Source organism: Rattus norvegicus, chromosome 1 (assembly GCF_021556685.1).
Source record: "Rattus norvegicus strain SHRSP/BbbUtx chromosome 1, alternate assembly SHRSP_T2T, whole genome shotgun sequence".
NCBI lineage: Eukaryota > Metazoa > Chordata > Mammalia > Rodentia > Muridae > Rattus > Rattus norvegicus.
Window position 1 is genome coordinate 255,518,044 of NC_141534.1, and position 18,974 is coordinate 255,537,017.

The 18,974-nt window shown below is 40.3% G+C and overlaps 1 protein-coding gene across 22 annotated transcripts in view; it reads right to left on the reverse strand.

Moving 5' to 3' along the window:
• Positions 1-18,974, reverse strand: part of Hpse2 (heparanase 2 (inactive)) — a 705,780-nt gene that overhangs the window by 576,988 nt on the left and 109,818 nt on the right. For all 22 annotated transcript variants that reach the window (XM_087578435.1, XM_087578476.1, XM_087578514.1 and 19 more), the window contains 1 exon segment: positions 2,015-2,176. In XM_087578435.1, coding sequence (XP_087434561.1) covers positions 2,015-2,176 — 162 coding nt within the window.

The following is an 18,974-nucleotide window of genomic DNA, read 5'->3' on the forward strand; positions in this document are numbered from 1 at the left end:
GCCCCTTCAACTTCACCCTCCTTACCAACATACATTCATCACCGAAAAGGGAAATATTTACAAAACTTAGTTTAGTTATGTTTAAATATTATGTTTAGCTGTCTGGAGACCATGTTCTCAGGATTTATACAAGAAATCAAGGATTAAACTTCATAACAATTAGAAAAGCACACTGTGTAAAATCAAAGACTGAGGTAAAGGACATTGAAGTAGTCTCGCCATCAGACTGAACTGAGATGACTGTCTCTCCACAACACCTGGACGAAAAGCCCGCGAACTTTCACATAAACAAACCAGGCCACACCGAAAGCCCTGTCGGCTACAAGGTGCCACCTCGGGACAAATGCACAGGAGTGAAAAATGTGGAAATGCCTGAGGACGCTTTGAAGCAGCTTGGGAGAAGAAAGAGCAGGAAAGAGGCTCTTCTCTGGGGTAAGTTTGTTTAGTGGAAAGTAAGCAAGTTGTCAGGGTAAAAGTTGACAATGTTGATTCCAACAGTTTGAACTGTGAATAAACATCCAAAGGGATTATGTTACTGAGAATTAGAAAGATTCCATTGAACTCAATAGAACACTGTTTTCAAAGATAATATGCCTTTGAGCCATACTCTGGGTCCACAGTTTAGGGTTAGAATTACCTTAAAGTCTTTTGAATGCCATAATAAAGAACACAGGGTATGACCCTGCTAGTACAATCCTAAAAACATTAGAATAAGAGAAAATAAAAACATTTCATTCTTAATCACTAAATTAAAAAAAATATGTATACATATGCAAACTTTGGGATAAGCTGAAGAAACTTGGAGAAAAATCTGTTCTTTTTAAATATCGAAAGGTAAACTCGGTCTTAATAACCAATTTAGGGAAATACATGCATTGACCATAAGTCATTTTTTTAGGTTTTTCCCTCCACAATGACCTATCGAAGAGCAAAAGCCAGGGCCTACACTAAGGAAACCCACAATCCCCTTCTCTGCTCACCAAAGCCACATCCAAATCTGGCTTTCATCCAAAGAGGTTGGTTTCCCCCAGGTACAAGATGAAAAGCTGGAAGAGTCTTGTTCTTTTTCAAAAGCAAAACAATTTGATCACCACTCAGCAGTTCCTAATGGAAGGCCAGGCAGCCTGTAAAAACCTTAGCATTTTCCTCACTTAGAGTTCACGAAAATAAAATGGAAATGTTCATAGACTGTTAGAGACCACATCTTTCCTCATTCTTAACCATTCACAGACAAGAGCAAGCACACAGTTTGACTCGTCAGGTCTGTCTTGGATGGTCCAGAGCAGTGAAGGTGACTGAGGCGTTCTCAGTGCATCTTACCCTGAGCTGAAGGATGCTGACGTCAGAGCTCAGCACGACATCTGTACACAGCCCAACAAAACATGCAACCTGCATGCTCTTTACCAGAAGGGCTTGAGGTAGTCCTGCAAAATGTTTTCCCTTGCAGCTCTGAGACATATTTACTTCTGAACCAAGGAGTGGGCAAGTACAGTTAAGCCCTAAACCTCTTTATGCTTAAAAAGAAAATTAAATCCCCCAGATATTTTCAAAAACTATCAGGAATAGAATATTCTCAGTTCTGCCTGAAGATCATTATCTTTTTTACATTTCATTTCTATATTTACTGAGTTCAGAGAAAGGGCATAAGCAGAAATAAGAAAATAGCTACGTCTTAAAAAGACTCCAAATTTAGTAATTCTCCCAAACCTATTGGCACACATTTAGAAAGCTGTATTATCGTAAGACTTCATTAAGTTCTCATTGGCTCTGTCATTTGAAAAGAAAAAAAACACACAGAAAATCATCCATAACTTTGAACCAAAAACATCTGCAGACTTCAAGAAATATTTGTTAAAGGAAGAGAAGAGTCATTACAACTAAAAGTGCAGTAGAGTAAGTCGGGTAAAGACAGGCAGATGTGGGCTCATCTGGATGCCACACTAACAGCTCCCAAGCATTAACTTGCTAACTGACGGGGGTCATCGATATATAATAATACCCAAAATTCTATTACCTGTTAATATGAGATTACTGTAAGTATTGGAGTATTGCTCCTTCAGAAGAACCAGATGCATCTGCGCCGCCTTCTCTCTCTGGAGCTCCAGCATGATATCAGGGTGCTGGGCAATCTTACAGCCTTTCTGTTTGTCCAGGGCAACATCACTCCGGACAATGTCTACAAAAAGAAAGCAGACAGGCAGTAAAAACAAAACAGGATGTATATTTACCTAAGTTTTCTGTTTTACCCAGCATGAAAGAATTTATAAATTACCAGCATTTTTATCAAACTTATAAGATAGAGAAATAATAACCCGAAGGGTCCTTTAGCTCTGTACCAAAGCCCATAAGCTTCTCTTTTTATTTCCTAACTCTTTGGCAAGTTCTGTCACTTAGCTCTCTCTGACCTAACTAAAGTCTCCAATCAAACAAGTTCCTTCTTAGATCACCTCCAAGATTTATTTACCTTCTGAGTCCTTTTCTAAACACCATTTGCCATTCTCCAGAAGGAATAATAAAACAACTTTGAATACTAGGAACTATGAAGTTAACTTTTCCTACCTGGTCCTATGCCTTAGGACCAGGGATAAATATTCTAAATATTTGTCTTATTTTCAATTCATCTTCCAGCCAGACCATTAGCCTATAAGTTAGGGCTGCCATTTCATGGATTACCTGATCAGAGACTCTCCTGCTATATTTTATGTATTGCTGGGAAAATAGTTTCCCTCTGACCAGGAAATCATTGTTTTCAAACCAGAAAGATGTTAGAGTCTCCAAAGTAAGAAAGAGACCTAGAGTCTCTCGCCTGCTGTTCACTGATGGCAGGGTTGCCTTTGCACCTCAGTGTGATTTTGTACTAAAAGCAAAAATACCCTCCAGAAAGCATTCTTCATCAAATATAAACTTTCATAGAGAATGCTTCCCAACCATTAGGAAACACATTCTATACAACACAGGGGGTGTATGGAAGTTGCTTGTCCCTTTTTGTAAATTAAAATATAATTTGGCTGATTCTAATAGGAACAATAATACTACCAATCTGAATAGCAATTCTAGAAACTTGCAAGTTTTTCATAGCTAATCAAAAAATTTTTATGGGAAAGAACTAAAAAAAGTCTCTGGCACTGTTGACATTAATAGTTTCAAATGTGGTAAAAAAAAAATGCCCATATTAAGGATACCAATAGGAAAGAGTCGTCTTTTTAAGCAGTTCTCAAAAACAACGACCAGAGCATACAAGATAGGACATGGCTTGAAGGGTGGAGTATTGTTCTGGATAAGCAAACTTATTTGCCCACAAAGAAAATCCCATCTATAAATAGAAACTCAACACACACATACTAGTCACATTTGAAAACTGCCCATTCTAGTTCTTAGGTAAAACAAGAGCTGGTTGGAAATAATGCATTATTTCTAACTAAATATATTTGCACCAATTTATAAGAACAGGCAGTAAAATTAGCTAACTGACATAAATAGCAGATCTCAGATTTTATGAGACTTTACAGAGAATTAATTAAATCAAAGGTACACAATTATACTTTTTAAAGCTTAAGTGGATACTTCAACATAAAGAAATGAAAGACAGAAGCCTACAGCTGAAACCCCTGCTCCAAGGAGGGACAAATGGGAGATTACAGAATATTAACCTCTATCACAAAAACAGGAGGGAATTACACAAGTGGTGCAGTTGCTCCAGATGCATAAGATAGTGGCACAGGTCACTACGGTTGACCTCAAAGTCCACAGTGATATCAAGTTTAAAAATGTATCTGCAGAAAGTCATGTCAATATACTCTCTGTTTATAAAGTAACTATCAAGCACCTGAGCTCGACAAAATAGGTCACTCAGGTTCCAAAATTGACCATACAGTCAGAACCTGCCAAATATGTCTCAGAAGCCATAGGAAAATCACAATACATGGTTTAATTAGAATTAAGCTCAACACAGCTGAGTGTGGTAAAACACACCCATAATTCCAACAGGTAAAGACAGGAAAATTAAGCCAGCCTCATCTATATAGGAAGTTCAAGATAATCTTCAACTACATTGACCCTGGCACGCGCACACACACACACACACACACACACACACACACACACACACACATGAATTAAGCTCAGTACTACACCAGTAAAAATGCAAAAAGAGTGATCAAGAGAAGGCCCACAACTGGAAGTAAAGACATCACTATCAACAGGTATACAATTCTCAACATAAAATACAAGAAATATGAAAACGTAACAAGCAACATGATTCTACTAAAAGTCCATAGCTTTCTATTAATTGCTTTAAAAGATATTAATATCAATAAAATAATTGATAAAGAATGCCAAAAACTAGTTTTCAAGAAGGATCAATGACCTTTGAGAAAAACTGCTGAATATAGAAGAGGAAGACAATAAAAGATTAAAAAAAAACCCAATAAAGAAATGAAATCCTGGGGTTGGGGATGACTTAATAAAAGAAAGGTTCCCCTGTGCCAGTGAGTTCAAGGCTCTTTCCAGGTTTCTCTTCGATTAGATTCAGTGTGTCTGGTTTTACATTGAGGTCCTTGATCCACTTGGACTTGAGCTTTGTGCAAGGTAACAAATATGGGTCTGTTTTCTTTTTCGACATACAGACAGCCAGTTAGAGCAGCACCATTTATTGAAGATGCTTTCTTTTTTCCGTTGTATGTTTTTGGCTTCTTTGTCAAAGATCAAGTGAGCAAAAGTGTGTGGTTTCATTTCTGGGTCTTCAATTCTATTCCATTGATCAAGGTGTCTGTCTTTATACAAATACCATGCAGTTTTTATCACTAATGCTAGAGATAGTTAGAGCTTCAGGTCAGGGATGGTGATTCCTCCACAAGTTCTTTTATTGTTAAGAACTGTTTTTTGCTATTCTGGGTTTTCTGCCTTTCCAGATGAATTTGAGAATTGCTCATTCCATGTCTTTGAAGAATTGTGTTGGGGAATTTGGTGGGGGTTGCACTGTGATCTGTAGATTACCTTTGGTAGGATGGCCATTTTTACTGTGTTAATTCTGCCAATCCATGAGCATGGGAGAGCTCTCCATTTTCTGATATCTTCGATTTCTTTCTTGAGAGACTTGAAGTCATTTCCATACAGATCTTTCACTTGTTTGGTTAGAGTTACCCCAAGCTCTATTATTTCATATTATTTGTGGCTGTTGTGAAGGGAATTGTTTCCCTAATTTCTTTCTCAGTTTGTTTATCGCTTCTATAATGGAAGGTTACTGATTTATTTGAGATAATTTTCTATCTGGCCACTTTGCTGAAGTTGTTTATCAGCTGGAGAAGTTCTCTGGTAAAATTTTTGGGGTCACTTATGTATACTATCATATCATCTGCAAACAGTGATACCTTTATTTCTTCTTTGCCAATTTGTATCCCCTTGATCTCTTTTCCTTGTCTTATTGTTCTAGCTAAACTTTTAATACTATATCGAATAGATATGGGGAGAGTGGGCATCCTTGTCTTGTCCCTGATTATAATGGGATTGCTTCAAGTATCTCTCCATTTACTGGCTGTTGGTTTGCAGTAAATTGCTTTTATTATGTTTAGATATGGGCCTTGAATTCCTGATCTCTACAATACTTTTAACATTAAAGGGTGTTGTATTTTTGGCAAATGTTTTCTGTGCATTTAAGGAGATGATCACGTGATTTTTTGAGTTTGTTTATATGGTGGATTATGTTAATGGATTTTCGTATATTGAACCAACCTTGCATCCCTGGGATGAAGCCTACTTGATCATGGAAAATGATAGTCTTGATGTGTTAGATTTACATTGTAAGAATATTATTGAGTATTATTGCATTGAAATTCATAAGGGACATTGGTCTGAATTTCTCTTTTTTGGTTGTCCTTGTGTGGTTTAGGTATCAGAGTAACTGTGGCTTCATAGAATGAATTAGGTAGTGCTCCTTCTGTTCTATTTTATGGAATAGTTTGAGGAATATTAGTATTAGGTCTTCTTTGAAGGTCTAGTAGAATTCTGCATTAAGTCTGTCTGGTCCTAAGCATTGGCACAGGGGGAAATTTCCTAAACAGAACTCCAATGGCTCATGCTCTTAAGATCAAGAACCGATAAATGGGTCCCGTGGGAGAGGGCCCAGGTGCGGCAGGACCCCTGTGCCTGAGACACCGCCAGAACCTGAAGGGACAGACCGCATAAACAGTTCTCTGCACCCAAATCCCGTGGGAGGGAGAGCTAAACCTTCAGAGAGGCAGACACGCCTGGGAAACCAGAAGAGACTGAACTCTGCACACATCTCTGACGCCAGAGGAAAACACCAAACACCATCTGGAACCCTGGTGCATGGAGGCTCCCAGAATCAGCGGCGCAGATCTTCCTGGTTACTGCCACCACTGAGAGCTCGTAGGCAGCACCCCACGAGCAAACTTGAGCCCCGGGACCACAGGTAAAACCAACTTTTCTGCTGCAAGAGACCTGCCTGGTGAACTCAGGACACACAGAGGCAAAATTCCCCTACGACCGGGCACTTCCTGTGTTTACCGGAAGTCCCAAACCCGCGAATCTCGGCCCGCAGCAGCTCTCTGCACCCAGACACCGTGCAAGAGAGACCTCACCGCATGGTCAGGAGGGCACTCCTGAGGCTGTAGAGCGGAAGAGACCACCAACACTGCCCACCCCTGCCCACATCCCTGGCCCAAGAGGAAACTGTAAACGTCCTCTGGGTTCCCGTGGGGGAGGGCCCAGGAGCGGGAGGACCCCTGCGCCTGAGACACCGCCAGAACCTGAAGGGACAGACCTGATAAACAGTTCTCTGCACCCAAATCCCGTGGGAGGGAGAGCTAAACCTACAGAGAGGCAGACATGCCTGGGAAACCAAAAGAGACTGCACTCTGCACACATCTCTGACGCCAGAGGAAATCACCAAACGCCATCTGGAACCCTGGTGCACGGAGGCTCCCGGAAACGGTGACGCAGATCTTCCTGGTTGCTGCCGCCGCGGAGAGCTCGTAGGCGGCACCCCACAAGCAAACTTGAGCCTCGGGACCACAGGAAAGACCAACATTTCTGCGGCAAGTGACCTGCCTGGTGAACACCAGACACAGGCCCACAGGAACAGCTGAAGGCCTGTAGATAGGAAAAACTACACGCCCGAAAGCAGAACACTCTGTCCCCATAACTGGCTGAAAGAAAACAGTAAAACAGGTCTACAGCACTCCTGACACACAGGCTTATAGGGACAGTCTAGCCACTGTCAGAAATAGCAGAACAAAGTAACACTAGAGATAATCTGATGGCGAGAGGCAAGCGCAGGAACCCAAGCAACAGAAACCAAGACTACATGGCATCATCGGAGCCCAATTCTCCCACCAAAGAAAACACGGAATATCCAAACACACCAGAAAAGCAAGATCTAGTTTCAAAATCATATTTGATCATGATGCTGGAGGACTTCAAGAAAGATCTGAAGAACTCCCTTAGAGAACAAGTAGAAGCCTACAGAGAGGAATCGCAAAAATCCCTGAAAGAATTCCAGGAAATCATAAATAAACAAGTAGAAGCCCATAGAGAGGAGTCACAAAAATCCCTGAAAGAATTCCAGGAAAACACAATCAAACAGTTGAAGGAATTAAAAATGGAAATAGAAGCAATCAAGAAAGAACACATGGAAACAACCCTGGATATAGAAAACCAAAAGAAGAGACAAGGAGCTGTAGATACAAGCTTCACCAACAGAATACAAGAGACAAAGGAGAGAATCTCAGGAGCAGAAGATTCCATAGAAATCATTGACTCAACTGTCAAAGATAATGTAAAGCAGAAAAAGCTACTGGTCCAAAACATACAGGAAATCCAAGACTCAATGAGAAGATCAAACCAAAGGATAATAGGTATAGAAGAGAGTGAAGACTCCCAGCTAAAAGGACCAGTAAATATGTCATACAGACCCTAAGAGAACACAAATTGGTCTGAAGTTCTCTTTCTTTGTTGTGTCTTTGTGTGGTTTAGGTATAAGAGTAATTGTGGCTTCGTAGAAGGAATTCGTTAGGGCTCCATCTGTTTCAATTTTGTGGAATAGTTTGGAGGATATTGGTACGAGGTCTTCTATGAAGGTTTGATAGAATTCTGCACTAAACCTGTCTGGACCTGGGCTCTTTTTGGTTGGGAGACCTTTAATGACTGCTTCTATTTTCTTAGGAGTTATGGGGTTGTTTAACTGGTTTATCTGTTCCTGATTTAACTTCGGTACCTGGTATCTGTCTAGGAAATTGTCCATTTCCTGAAGATTTTCAAGTTTTGTTGAATATAGGCTTTTATAGTAAGATCTGATGATTTTTTGAATTTCCTCTGAATCTGTAGTTATGTCTCCCTTTTCATTTCTGATTTTGTTAATTTGGACGCACTCTCTGTGTCCTCTCGTTAGTCTGGCTAAGGGTTTATCTATCTTGTTGATTTTCTCAAAGAACCAACTTTTGGTTCTGTTGATTCTTTCTATGGTCCTTTTTGTTTCTACTTGGTTGATTTCAGCTCTGAGTTTGATTATTTCCTGCCTTCTACTCCTCCTGGGTGTATTTGCTTCTTTTTGTTCTAGAGCTTTTAGGTGTGCTGTCAAGCTGCTGACATATGCTCTTTCCTGTTTCTTTCTGCAGGCACTCAGAGCTATGAGTTTTCCTCTTAGCACAACTTTCATTGTGTCTCATAAGTTTGGGTATGTTGTACCTTCATTTTCATTAAATTCTAAGAAGTCTTTAATTTCTTTCTTTATTTCTTCCTTGACCAGGTTATCGTTGAGTAGAACACTGTTCAACTTCCACGAATATGTGGGCGTTCTTCCCTTATTGTTATTGAAGACCAGTTTTAGGCCGTGGTGGTCTGATAGCACGCATGGGATTACTTCTATCTTTCTATACCTGTTGAGGCCTGTTTTTTGACCAATTATATGGTCAATTTTGGTTAAAGTACCATGAGGAGCTGAGAAGAAGGTATATCCTTTTGCTTTAGGATAGAATGTTCTATAAATATCTGTTAAGTCCATTTGGTTCATGACTTCTCTTAGTCTGTCTACATCTCTGTTTAATTTCTGTTTCCATGGTCTGTCCATTGATGAGAGTAGGGTGTTGAAATCTCCTACTATTATTGTGTGAGGTGCAATGTGTGTTTGGAGCTTTAGTAAGGTTTCTTTTACGTATGTAGGTGCCCTTGTATTTGGGGTATAGATATTTAGGATTGAGAGTTCATCTTGGTGGATTTTTCCTTTGATGAATATGAAGTGTCCTTCCTTATCTTTTTTGATGACTTTTAGTTGAAAATTGATTTTATTTGATATTAGAATGGCTACTCCAGCTTGCTTCTTCCGACCATTTGCTTGGAAAGTTGTTTTCCAGCCTTTCACTCTGAGGTAGTGTCTGTCTTTGCCTCTGAGGTGTGTTTCCTGTAGGCAACAGAATGCAGGGTCCTCGTTGCGTATCCAGTTTGTTAATCTATGTCTTTTTATTGAGGAATTCAGGCCATTGATGTTGAGAGATATTAAGGAATAGTGATTATTGCTTCCCGTTATATTCATATTTGGATGTGAGGTTATGTTTGTGTGCTTTCATTCTCTTTGTTTTGTTGCCAAGACGATTAGTTTCTTGCTTCTTCTAGGGTATAGCTTGCCTCCTTATGTTGGGCTTTACCATTTATTATCCTTTGTAGTGCTGGATTTGTAGAAAGATATTGTGTAAATTTGGTTTTGTCATGGAATATCTTGGTTTCTCCATCTATGTTAATTGAGAGTTTTGCAGGATACAGTAACCTGGGCTGGCATTTGTGTTCTCTTAGGGTCTGTATGACATCTGTCCAGGATCTTCTGGCCTTCATAGTTTCTGCTGAGAAGTCTGGTGTGATTCTGATAGGTCTGCCTTTATATGTTACTTGATCTTTTTCCCTTAGTGCTTTTAATATTCTTTCTTTATTTTGTGCGTTCGGTGTTTTGACTATTATGTGATGGGAGGTGTTTCTTTTCTGGTCCAATCTATTGGGAGTTCTGTAGGCTTCTTGTTTGCCTATGGGTATCTCTTTTTTTAGGTTAGGGAAGTTTTATTCTATGATTTTGTTGAAGATATTTACTGGTCCTTTTAGCTGGGAGTCTTCACTCTCTTCTATACCTATTATCCTTAGGTTTGATCTTCTCATTGAGTCCTGGATTTCCTGTATGTTTTGGACCAGTAGCTTTTTCCGCTTTACATTATCTTTGACAGTTGAGTCAATGATTTCTATGGAATCTTCTGCTCCTGAGATTCTCTCTTCCATCTCTTGTATTCTGTTGGTGAAGCTTGTATCTACAGCTCCTTGTCTCTTCTTTTGGTTTTCTATATCCAGGGTTGTTTCCATGTGTTCTTTCTTGATTGCTTCTATTTCCATTTTTAATTCCTCCAACTGTTTGATTGTGTTTTCCTGGAATTCTTTCAGGGATTTTTGTGACTCCTCTCTATGGGCTTCTACTTGTTTATTTATGATTTCCTGGAATTCTTTCAGGGATTTTTGCGATTCCTCTCTGTAGGCTTCTACTTGTTCTCTAAGGGAGTTCTTCATGTCTTTCTTGAAGTCCTCCAGCATCATGATCAAATATGATTTTGAAACTAGATCTTGCTTTTCTGGTGTGTTTGGATATTCCATGTTTGCTTTGGTGGGAGAATTGGGCTCCGATGATGCCATGTAGTCTTGGTTTCTGTTGCTTGGGTTCCTGCGCTTGCCTCTCGCCATCAGATTATCTCTAGTGTTACTTTGTTCTGCTATTTCTGACAGTGGCTAGACTGTCCCTATAAGCCTGTGTGTCAGGAGTGCTGTAGACCTGTTTTACTGTTTTCTTTCAGCCAGTTATGGGGACAGAGTGTTCTGCTTTCGGGCGTGTAGTTTTTCCTATCTACAGGCCTTCAGCTGTTCCTGTGGGCCTGTGTCTGGTGTTCACCAGGCAGGTCACTTGCCGCAGAAATGTTGGTCTTTCCTGTGGTCCCGAGGCTCAAGTTTGCTTGTGGGGTGTCGCCTACGAGCTCTCCGCGGCGGCAGCAACCAGGAAGATCTGCGTCGCCGTTTCCGGGAGCCTCCGTGCACCAGGGTTCCAGATGGCGTTTGGTGATTTCCTCTGGCGTCAGAGATGTGTGCAGAGTGTAGTCTCTTCTGGTTTCCCAGGCGTGTCTGCCTCTCTGAAGGTTTAGCTCTCCCTCCCACGGGATTTGGGTGCAGAGAACTGTTTATCTGTTCGGTCCCTTCAGGTTCCGGTGGTGTCTCAGACTCAGGGGACCTGCTGCTGCTGTGTCCTTATCCAAAGGAACCAGAGGCCATATACAGTTTCCTCTTGGGCCAGGGATGTGGGCAGGGGTGGGCAGTGTTGGTGTTCTCTTCCACTCTGCAGTCTCAGGAGTGCCCACCTGTCCAGGCAGTGAGCTCTCTCTCCCATGGGGTTTGGGAGCAGAGAGCTGCTGCAGGCCGGGATCCGCGGGTCTATGTTGCTCTTCTTAATCACAGCTAATTTTTTTAACCCCATCTAATTACCCAGTAAAGCGATGATTTCATGTCAGGGGTAATGAGCTTTTGTTAATCACAGCTGATTCTCAGTTTAAACACTTCACAGAAATGACCCTGATAGAGTCTTTGCTTCCCTCTGTAATTTCACAAGCTAGGCCTCATCATCTGAATTTCTCTCAACACTCTTACAAGTTTCCACAGGATAACTCATTAAGCTTTGAACACCCAATGGCTTTTTCAGCTCAAAGTTCAAAACACTTCTACAACCTTGTAAAACATGGTCAGGCCTGGCATGGTAAGAGCCCACTCTCTGGACCAAGCTTGTTCTCATTTGCTTTCTCTCATGTTGCTGCTTATCTGGAATCTTAACAATCAAGAGATTGAAGTAGGAAAATTTTTAGTTTAACATCAGCCAGAGTTACTGAGACCCTGTCTCAAAAAAATTTTGAGAGTATCACCTTTATCACATGATTGAATGTATGTCTCAACTTGGTTACATAGAAGACTAGCAGTATTTGACGACAATGTTAATGAATTGCCTCAGATTGTAACAAAGAAAAATTAATTAAATATTCAAGACATGTATTATGCAATGTAAAATAAAACAATATTAATAGATCTGCATCAGGTGTGTGAAACATTCAGCCCATAGAACACATCTATAACATGATAACTATAAATGCAACCCAACACACTTGTAGACGTCATCTGTCACAGTTAAAAACTGGATACCCCTGGACTAGACAAAGACAAATAAATACAGGCTAGTAGCATAAAAATATGTTTTGTGAAATGAAAGCAAAAAAGTCCAAATCTTGAGAATGGTGTAAATATAATAATAGTACAAGATACATTTAGAACTCCTCTCCACATACTATACACAGCCCAAGGACAGAACAACAGGCACGGAGAGCTGCACAGAGGGAATCCAAGCACCTAAAGTCAAGGTGATCAGAGCAACATCAGAGACTTCCTAGGAAATCCTAGATGCCGAGTTCCGGGGAACAATGAGCCTTGAGAGAAAATAACTGCCAGCTTACATTACCATCTCCAGGAAAATTATTCTTTTTTCCCCATAAAACTGTTTGAGAAATAAAAATCTTCCTGAAATAACAGTCTGGTTCTCTCACCAAGGGCTCTTTAGCTCCAAAGCAGTGTTTTACAGTTCGCTTTCGTGTGGCCCCTCAGTAGCTCTCAAACTAGAGTTACCTAGGTTATCTGACTTCTTTTCCACACCTTCAACCTGCTTGTGTCATTCACCATGTGACAAATCCATTCATTTGTCAGATCTGCGGTCCGTCCACCTTAGGTCATCCTATCACCTCATATCTGGCATTTTCAGTTGTGAGTTGATATTCTAACACATCTGTAGGAGCATTTCCATCTCCATAATGATAATAGTGTAAGGATTTTAAAATATATTTACTTTCTACTCATACATCTTCTTTAGCAGAGTATCTCTTCATATCTCCTGCCCTGATTTATTTTACTATTTTTACTTTCTAATCTATTACTTTTGAGTCCTTTATATGTTCTAGACTCAAATACTTTACTTAATTTGGGGCTTTAAAAGATCCAATCCTAGTCTATTTATGGATCTAACTGTTTATCATCTTATTAATACCATGGTCTTCTGAACATAGACAGCTTTATACTGTTATGGAAAAGGTTCTGCTTTGATATTTTTCCTGACTTTTGTAACTGTTTCATATATTGTAGTTCCTTTGCAATTTAAGAATGTATGTTCTAGGGTTGAGGATTTAGCTCAGTGGTAGAGCGCTTGCCTAGCAAGCGCAAGGCCTGGGTTCGGTTCTCAGCTCTGAAAAAAAGAAAAAAAAAAGAATGTATGTTCTAGTTCACATATAAATACTTACAAAAAAGCTTTCTTTTTAATGTAGATTTAAGTGAAATTTAATTTATCTATAGCTCACGCTATGGAGAATGATGTCTTAATTTGGAGTTTCCATTCATTTGATTTCTCTCACCACTGCTTTACATGCTTTAGGATAAATGTGCTCTGTACACTTTGCTACACACCATTAAACGTTTTGACGTTAAGTAATACGTTTAGCAAATTACAATGTTCATTATAATTCTAACTGAAAACAAAAGAATTCACTTTGAATATTGAAATTGTAATCAGCAGTCTCGGACAGTTCATTAGTTTTAAAAGAAGTGTTTTAATAGATTCTTTGGCATTTTTCCTGTAAATATCATAGTACCTGCAAGAATAGACATATTAATATCTGCAGCTCCAATATATGTGCTTTTCAGTTCTTTTCCTTTTTTCCTGCTTACTGCACTACGACTTCAGTGACACTGAATGAGAGAGAAGGAAGAGAACATCCTTGCCTATTACATTTTTCTTATTTAGTTTTTATTTGTTTTGATTTCATTTGTTTTTGTTTTTGAGACAGAGAATAAAACTGAGTAGATAGAGTGGTGGGAAGAATCTGGGAGGAGTCGGAGGAAGCATAGAATATGATCAAAATATATTACATACATTTTTTCAAAAAAAAAAAGAAAGAACTGTAGAGAATTACATTACAATAAAAGCTCACAAGCCTGACTCCAGACTTGGGACCTCAGCATCCTCTTTACTTGTGAGCCCTCTTGCCAGTAAGTCCCTTCTCCTCTGTCCTATGCCTCTTCCACACCCACCTCTGACTGTGGCCATCTCGCTACTTACATATCTAGGTCTATATCTGTAGCCTTGTTTAAGAGTCACCTTTGGGGGTGGGGATTTAGCTCAGTGGTAGAGCGCTTGCCTAGCAAGCGCAAGGCCCTGGGTTCGGTCCCCAGCTCCGAAAAAAAGAAAAAAAAAGAGTCACCTTTGAACTAAGAACATCCTCTCTCATCCTCTCTCACTGAGTGTCGGACTGGGAGTAGAGGAAGGAAGGGGTTGTTACAGAGATGTAAAGTGAATAAATAAATAAGTTAATGAAAACAAAAGAGTTACCTTTTATTGCCAACCCTTCCCTCCGTTCATTGCCCTCTCTGCACCACAGGCCAAGCCCCAAATGTGTGCTTTGAAAGCTGCCTTTGCCTGTTCCAGTTAACCAGTTCATGACCAGTGAGACTTAGCCTAGCTCAATTCACAAATCTGCTGCACTGCCCCAATCTAAAGTTGGCCAGATTATGACATCTGATGCACAACCAAAGAAAGTACACATGCCCAGGTCAAACTGTAAAAGTGAAACCAACATGAACGGCCAAAACACAATGTTTGCTCAGCAAACCCACCAGTCCTATACACATGTTCTCTAATGAACACACAGGATTTAAAAGACTAACCCTAACTTGCATCAAAGACTTAAAGAAGACACCAACAGATACTTCACTGAACTTCAAGAGGACAACAACAAGTGTTTGAGTTATGTCTAAGAAAATACAAATAAATACATAGCTGTGTAAAATGACAAAGATAACTCGGATTTTAAAAACTGAATTCAACTGACATGTATACATTGAAGAGAACACAAAACTCAGGAGGAAGTCTTATAAGCAAGATAAATCAAGCAGAAGGTAAAAGACTAGAATTCAAAGTAGAGTATCTATTTGGCTGTGGGTATCTGTCTGTGTCAGCTGCTGGGTGGAGCCTCTCAGAAGACAACTTGCTCCTGTCGGGAAGCATAATAGATCATCATTAATAGTGTTAAGAATTGGTGCTTACCCATGGATGGGTCTCAGGTTGGTTATTGGTTGGCCACACCTTCAGTCTCTGCTCCATCCCCTGTGCCTGCATTTCTTGTAGACAGGATAAATTCTTGGTTGAAAGTTTTGTGAGTGGGTTGGTGTCTATTTCTCTACTGGGGTCCCTGCCTGGCTACAGGAAGTGGTCTCTTCAAGTTCTATATTGCTATGATAGTGAGTCACAGCTAAGGTCACCCCCATTGATTCTTGAGCACCTCCCTTATTCCACGTCTCTGTCTCCTGGAGATGACCCCCATCTCCTCACACTGGTCAGTTGCAGATTTCCATTCACTTTCATGGCCATCTTTTCTGTCCTTCCCCACACCTGATCCTGAAGCCCCCGTTCCCCTCCTCATTCCTTCTACCTACCCCGCATCTGCCTCTTATGACTATTTTATTCCCCCTTCTAAGTGAAATTCGAATCCCCTTGACAGGACCTTCCTTCTTGTTTAGCTTCTTTGGGTCCGTGGCATTTTATAGCCAATATAGCCCAACAGTGGATGGAGCTTAGGGACTCTTATGGAAAAATAAAGGAAAGATTGTGGGCCCTGAAAGCTCCACAAGAAAACCAACAGAATCAACTAATCTGGATCCTTGGGGCTCTCAAAGTTTTAACACCAACCAAAGATAGTGGGCCTAGGCCTCCCCACACATATGTAGGAATGTACAGTTTGGTCTTTGTCTGGGTCCCAAACAACTAGAATGGGGGTTACCGCAAAAGCTATTGCCAGTATGTGGGATACGTTCTTCTAGTTGGGCTGCCTTGTCTCTGACCTCAATGGGAGAGACTCGAAGTTCCAGAGTGGACTCAGGGGGTCCACCCACTCAGGAGATTGAGGAAGTATTGTTGTGGGAGGGGGTGACCCAGACGGGGACAGTAAGTGGAATATAAAGAGAAAAAGTAAAAAAAAATTAAATTTAAAAAATAAAGTTAGAAAAAGTAGCATAATTTTTTAAAAAAGTAGAGGACCTAGGAAACAAGTGAAGAATATGGAAAACTTTAAAAGTACAGAAAGAACATGCAAGAAATGTGAGTCACCATGAAAAAAATCAAACATTTGAATTATAGACATAGATGAAGAAAAAGGATCCCAGATCAATGGAATAAACCAGATCTTTAACAAAATCTTAAAAGAAAATTTCCCCAAACTAAGAAAAAACATATCCACACAAGTTCTATACACAAGAAGGATACAGAACTCCAACCAGGCAATAGCAGAAAAGAAAAGACGTATCACGGATAAAATATTAAACAAACAAAAATATTAAAAGTTATAAGAGAAAAAATACAAGTAATATACAAACAAACCTCCATCATAATAACACCTCGTTTCTAAATGAAAACTCTGAAAGACATAAGAGTCTAGAACAATGCACTCCAGGTTCTAAAACACCAAGACTGCTAACCTAGATTAAAGTAAGCAGCAAAACTATCTAGTATCAGTGGAGGAAATAAACATTTCCATGATGTAAAGAGCCTGAAGAGAGAAATAAACACAGTCAAGAGAGTCTAGAAAGAAAACAAATCTGTAATTAAATAAAATACAAAGCACACCTAATAACACAAACCAGCCAAACAAGATAACTCTAATCGACACACCTTTTAATAATAACTTTAAATAGCAATGGCCTCAATTATCTAACCAAAAGGCACAGACTAGTTGACTAGATTAATAAAGTCTAACTATTATCTACAAGAAACTCAGCTTTAGAGATATGAGCCACCTTAAGATGAAAGGATAGAAAAAAATATTCCAAATAAATCAGGCTAAGAAGCAAGCAGGTTTTGCCATCCTAATGTCTGATAAAATATACTTAAAACTAAAAAAAATCAGATGCGATAAAGAGTACTTCATACTAATCATGGTATCAATTAATCAAGACAACATTGCAATACTACACTTATAAACACCAACCTCTGGTGCACTCAATTTATAAAAAGCATGCTAAGAGAATAAAAACACAGATGAACACAAAACCAAAAATAGCAGGTGACTGGGAGATTTCAGAAGTGCAATTTCTCTAATAGATGGGTCATCTAGACAAAAGTAAAGACAGAAACCTCAGCATTGAGTGGCATCTTACATGAAATAAACCTAATATCTGTAGAATATCCACCCAAACACCAAACAAACAAATGAAAGGCTGAAGAAATCCAAGTATTCTGATTATTATGCAATAAAATCAAAACTATGAACAAACAGAACCCTAGATAGTGTATAAATTCATGGAGATTAAACAACTCATTCCTGAATGATGAAATCCAAGAAGTAATCAGAAAATGTCTATAACTAAATGAGAAAGAAAACAACATGACCAATCTCCCAGGGCACTGGACGCAGTTCTGAAAGGGGAGTTTACAGCTCATAAGCCTGCAGTAAAGGAAGCAGGACAAACAGAAAAAATCACAAATAGGTAACCTAACGATTCAGTGAAAGAATTGTGGAGGGCAAAGAAAAACCAAACCCAGTGGACATCAAGAAATAATAAAAATTGGGAAGTCCCACACCCATGGATCCCGACCCGCAGCACCTCTCTGCTCCCAGACACCGTGGGAAAGAGACCTCACTGCCTGGTCAGGTGGGCACTCCTGAGGCTGCAGAGCGGAAGAGACCACCAACACTGCCCACCCCTGCCCACATCCCTGGCCCAAGAAGAAACTGTATAAGGCCTCTGGGCTCCCGTGGGGGAGGGCCCAGGAGCGGCAGGACCCCTGCCTGAGACACCACCAGAAGCTGAAGGAAACAGACCGGATAAACAGTTCTCTGCACCCAAATCCCGTGGGAGGGAGAGCTAAACCTTCAGAGAGGCAGACAAGCCTGGGAAACCAGAAGAGACTGCTCTCTGCACACACATCTCGGATGCCAGAGGAAAACACCAAAGGCCATCTGGAAGCCTGGTGCACTGAAGCTCCCAGAAGGGGTGGCACAGGTCTTCCTGGTTGCTGCCGCTGCAGAGAGCCCGTGGGCAGCACCCCGCGAGCGAACATGAGCCTCGGTACCACAGGTAAGACCAACTTGTATGCTGCAAGTGACCTGCCTGGTGAACTCAAAACACAGGCCCACAGGAACAGCTGAAGGCCTGTACAGAGGAAAAACTACACGCCCGAAAGCAGAACACTCTGTCCCCATAACTGGCTGAAAGAAAACAGTAAAACAGGTCTACAGCACTCCTGACACACAGGCTTATAGGGACAGTCTAGCCACTGTCAGAAATAGCAGAACAAAGTAACACTAGAGATAATCTGATGGCGAGAGGAACCCAAGCAACAGAAACCAAGACTACATGGCATCATCGGAGCCCAATTCTCCCACCAAAGCAAACATGGAATATCCAAACACACCAGAAAAGCAAGATTTAGTTTCAAAATCATATTTGATCATGATGCTGGAGGACTTCAAGAAAGATCTGAAGAACTCCCTTAGAGAACAAGTAGAAGCCTACAGAGAGGAATTGCAAAAATGCCTGGAAGAATTCCAGGAAAACATAAATAAACAAGTAGAAGCCTACAGAGAGGAATCGCAAAAATCCCTGAAAGAATTCCAGGAAATCATAAATAAACAAGTAGAAGCCCATAGAGAGGAGTCACAAAAATCCCTGAAAGAATTCCAGGAAAACACAATCAAACAGTTGAAGGAATTAAAAATGGAAATAGAAGCAATCAAGAAAGAACACATGGAAACAACCCTGGATATAGAAAACCAAAAGAAGAGATAAGGAGCTGTAGATACAAGCTTCACCAACAAAATACAAGAGATGGAAGAGAGAATCTCAGGAGCAGAAGATTCCAT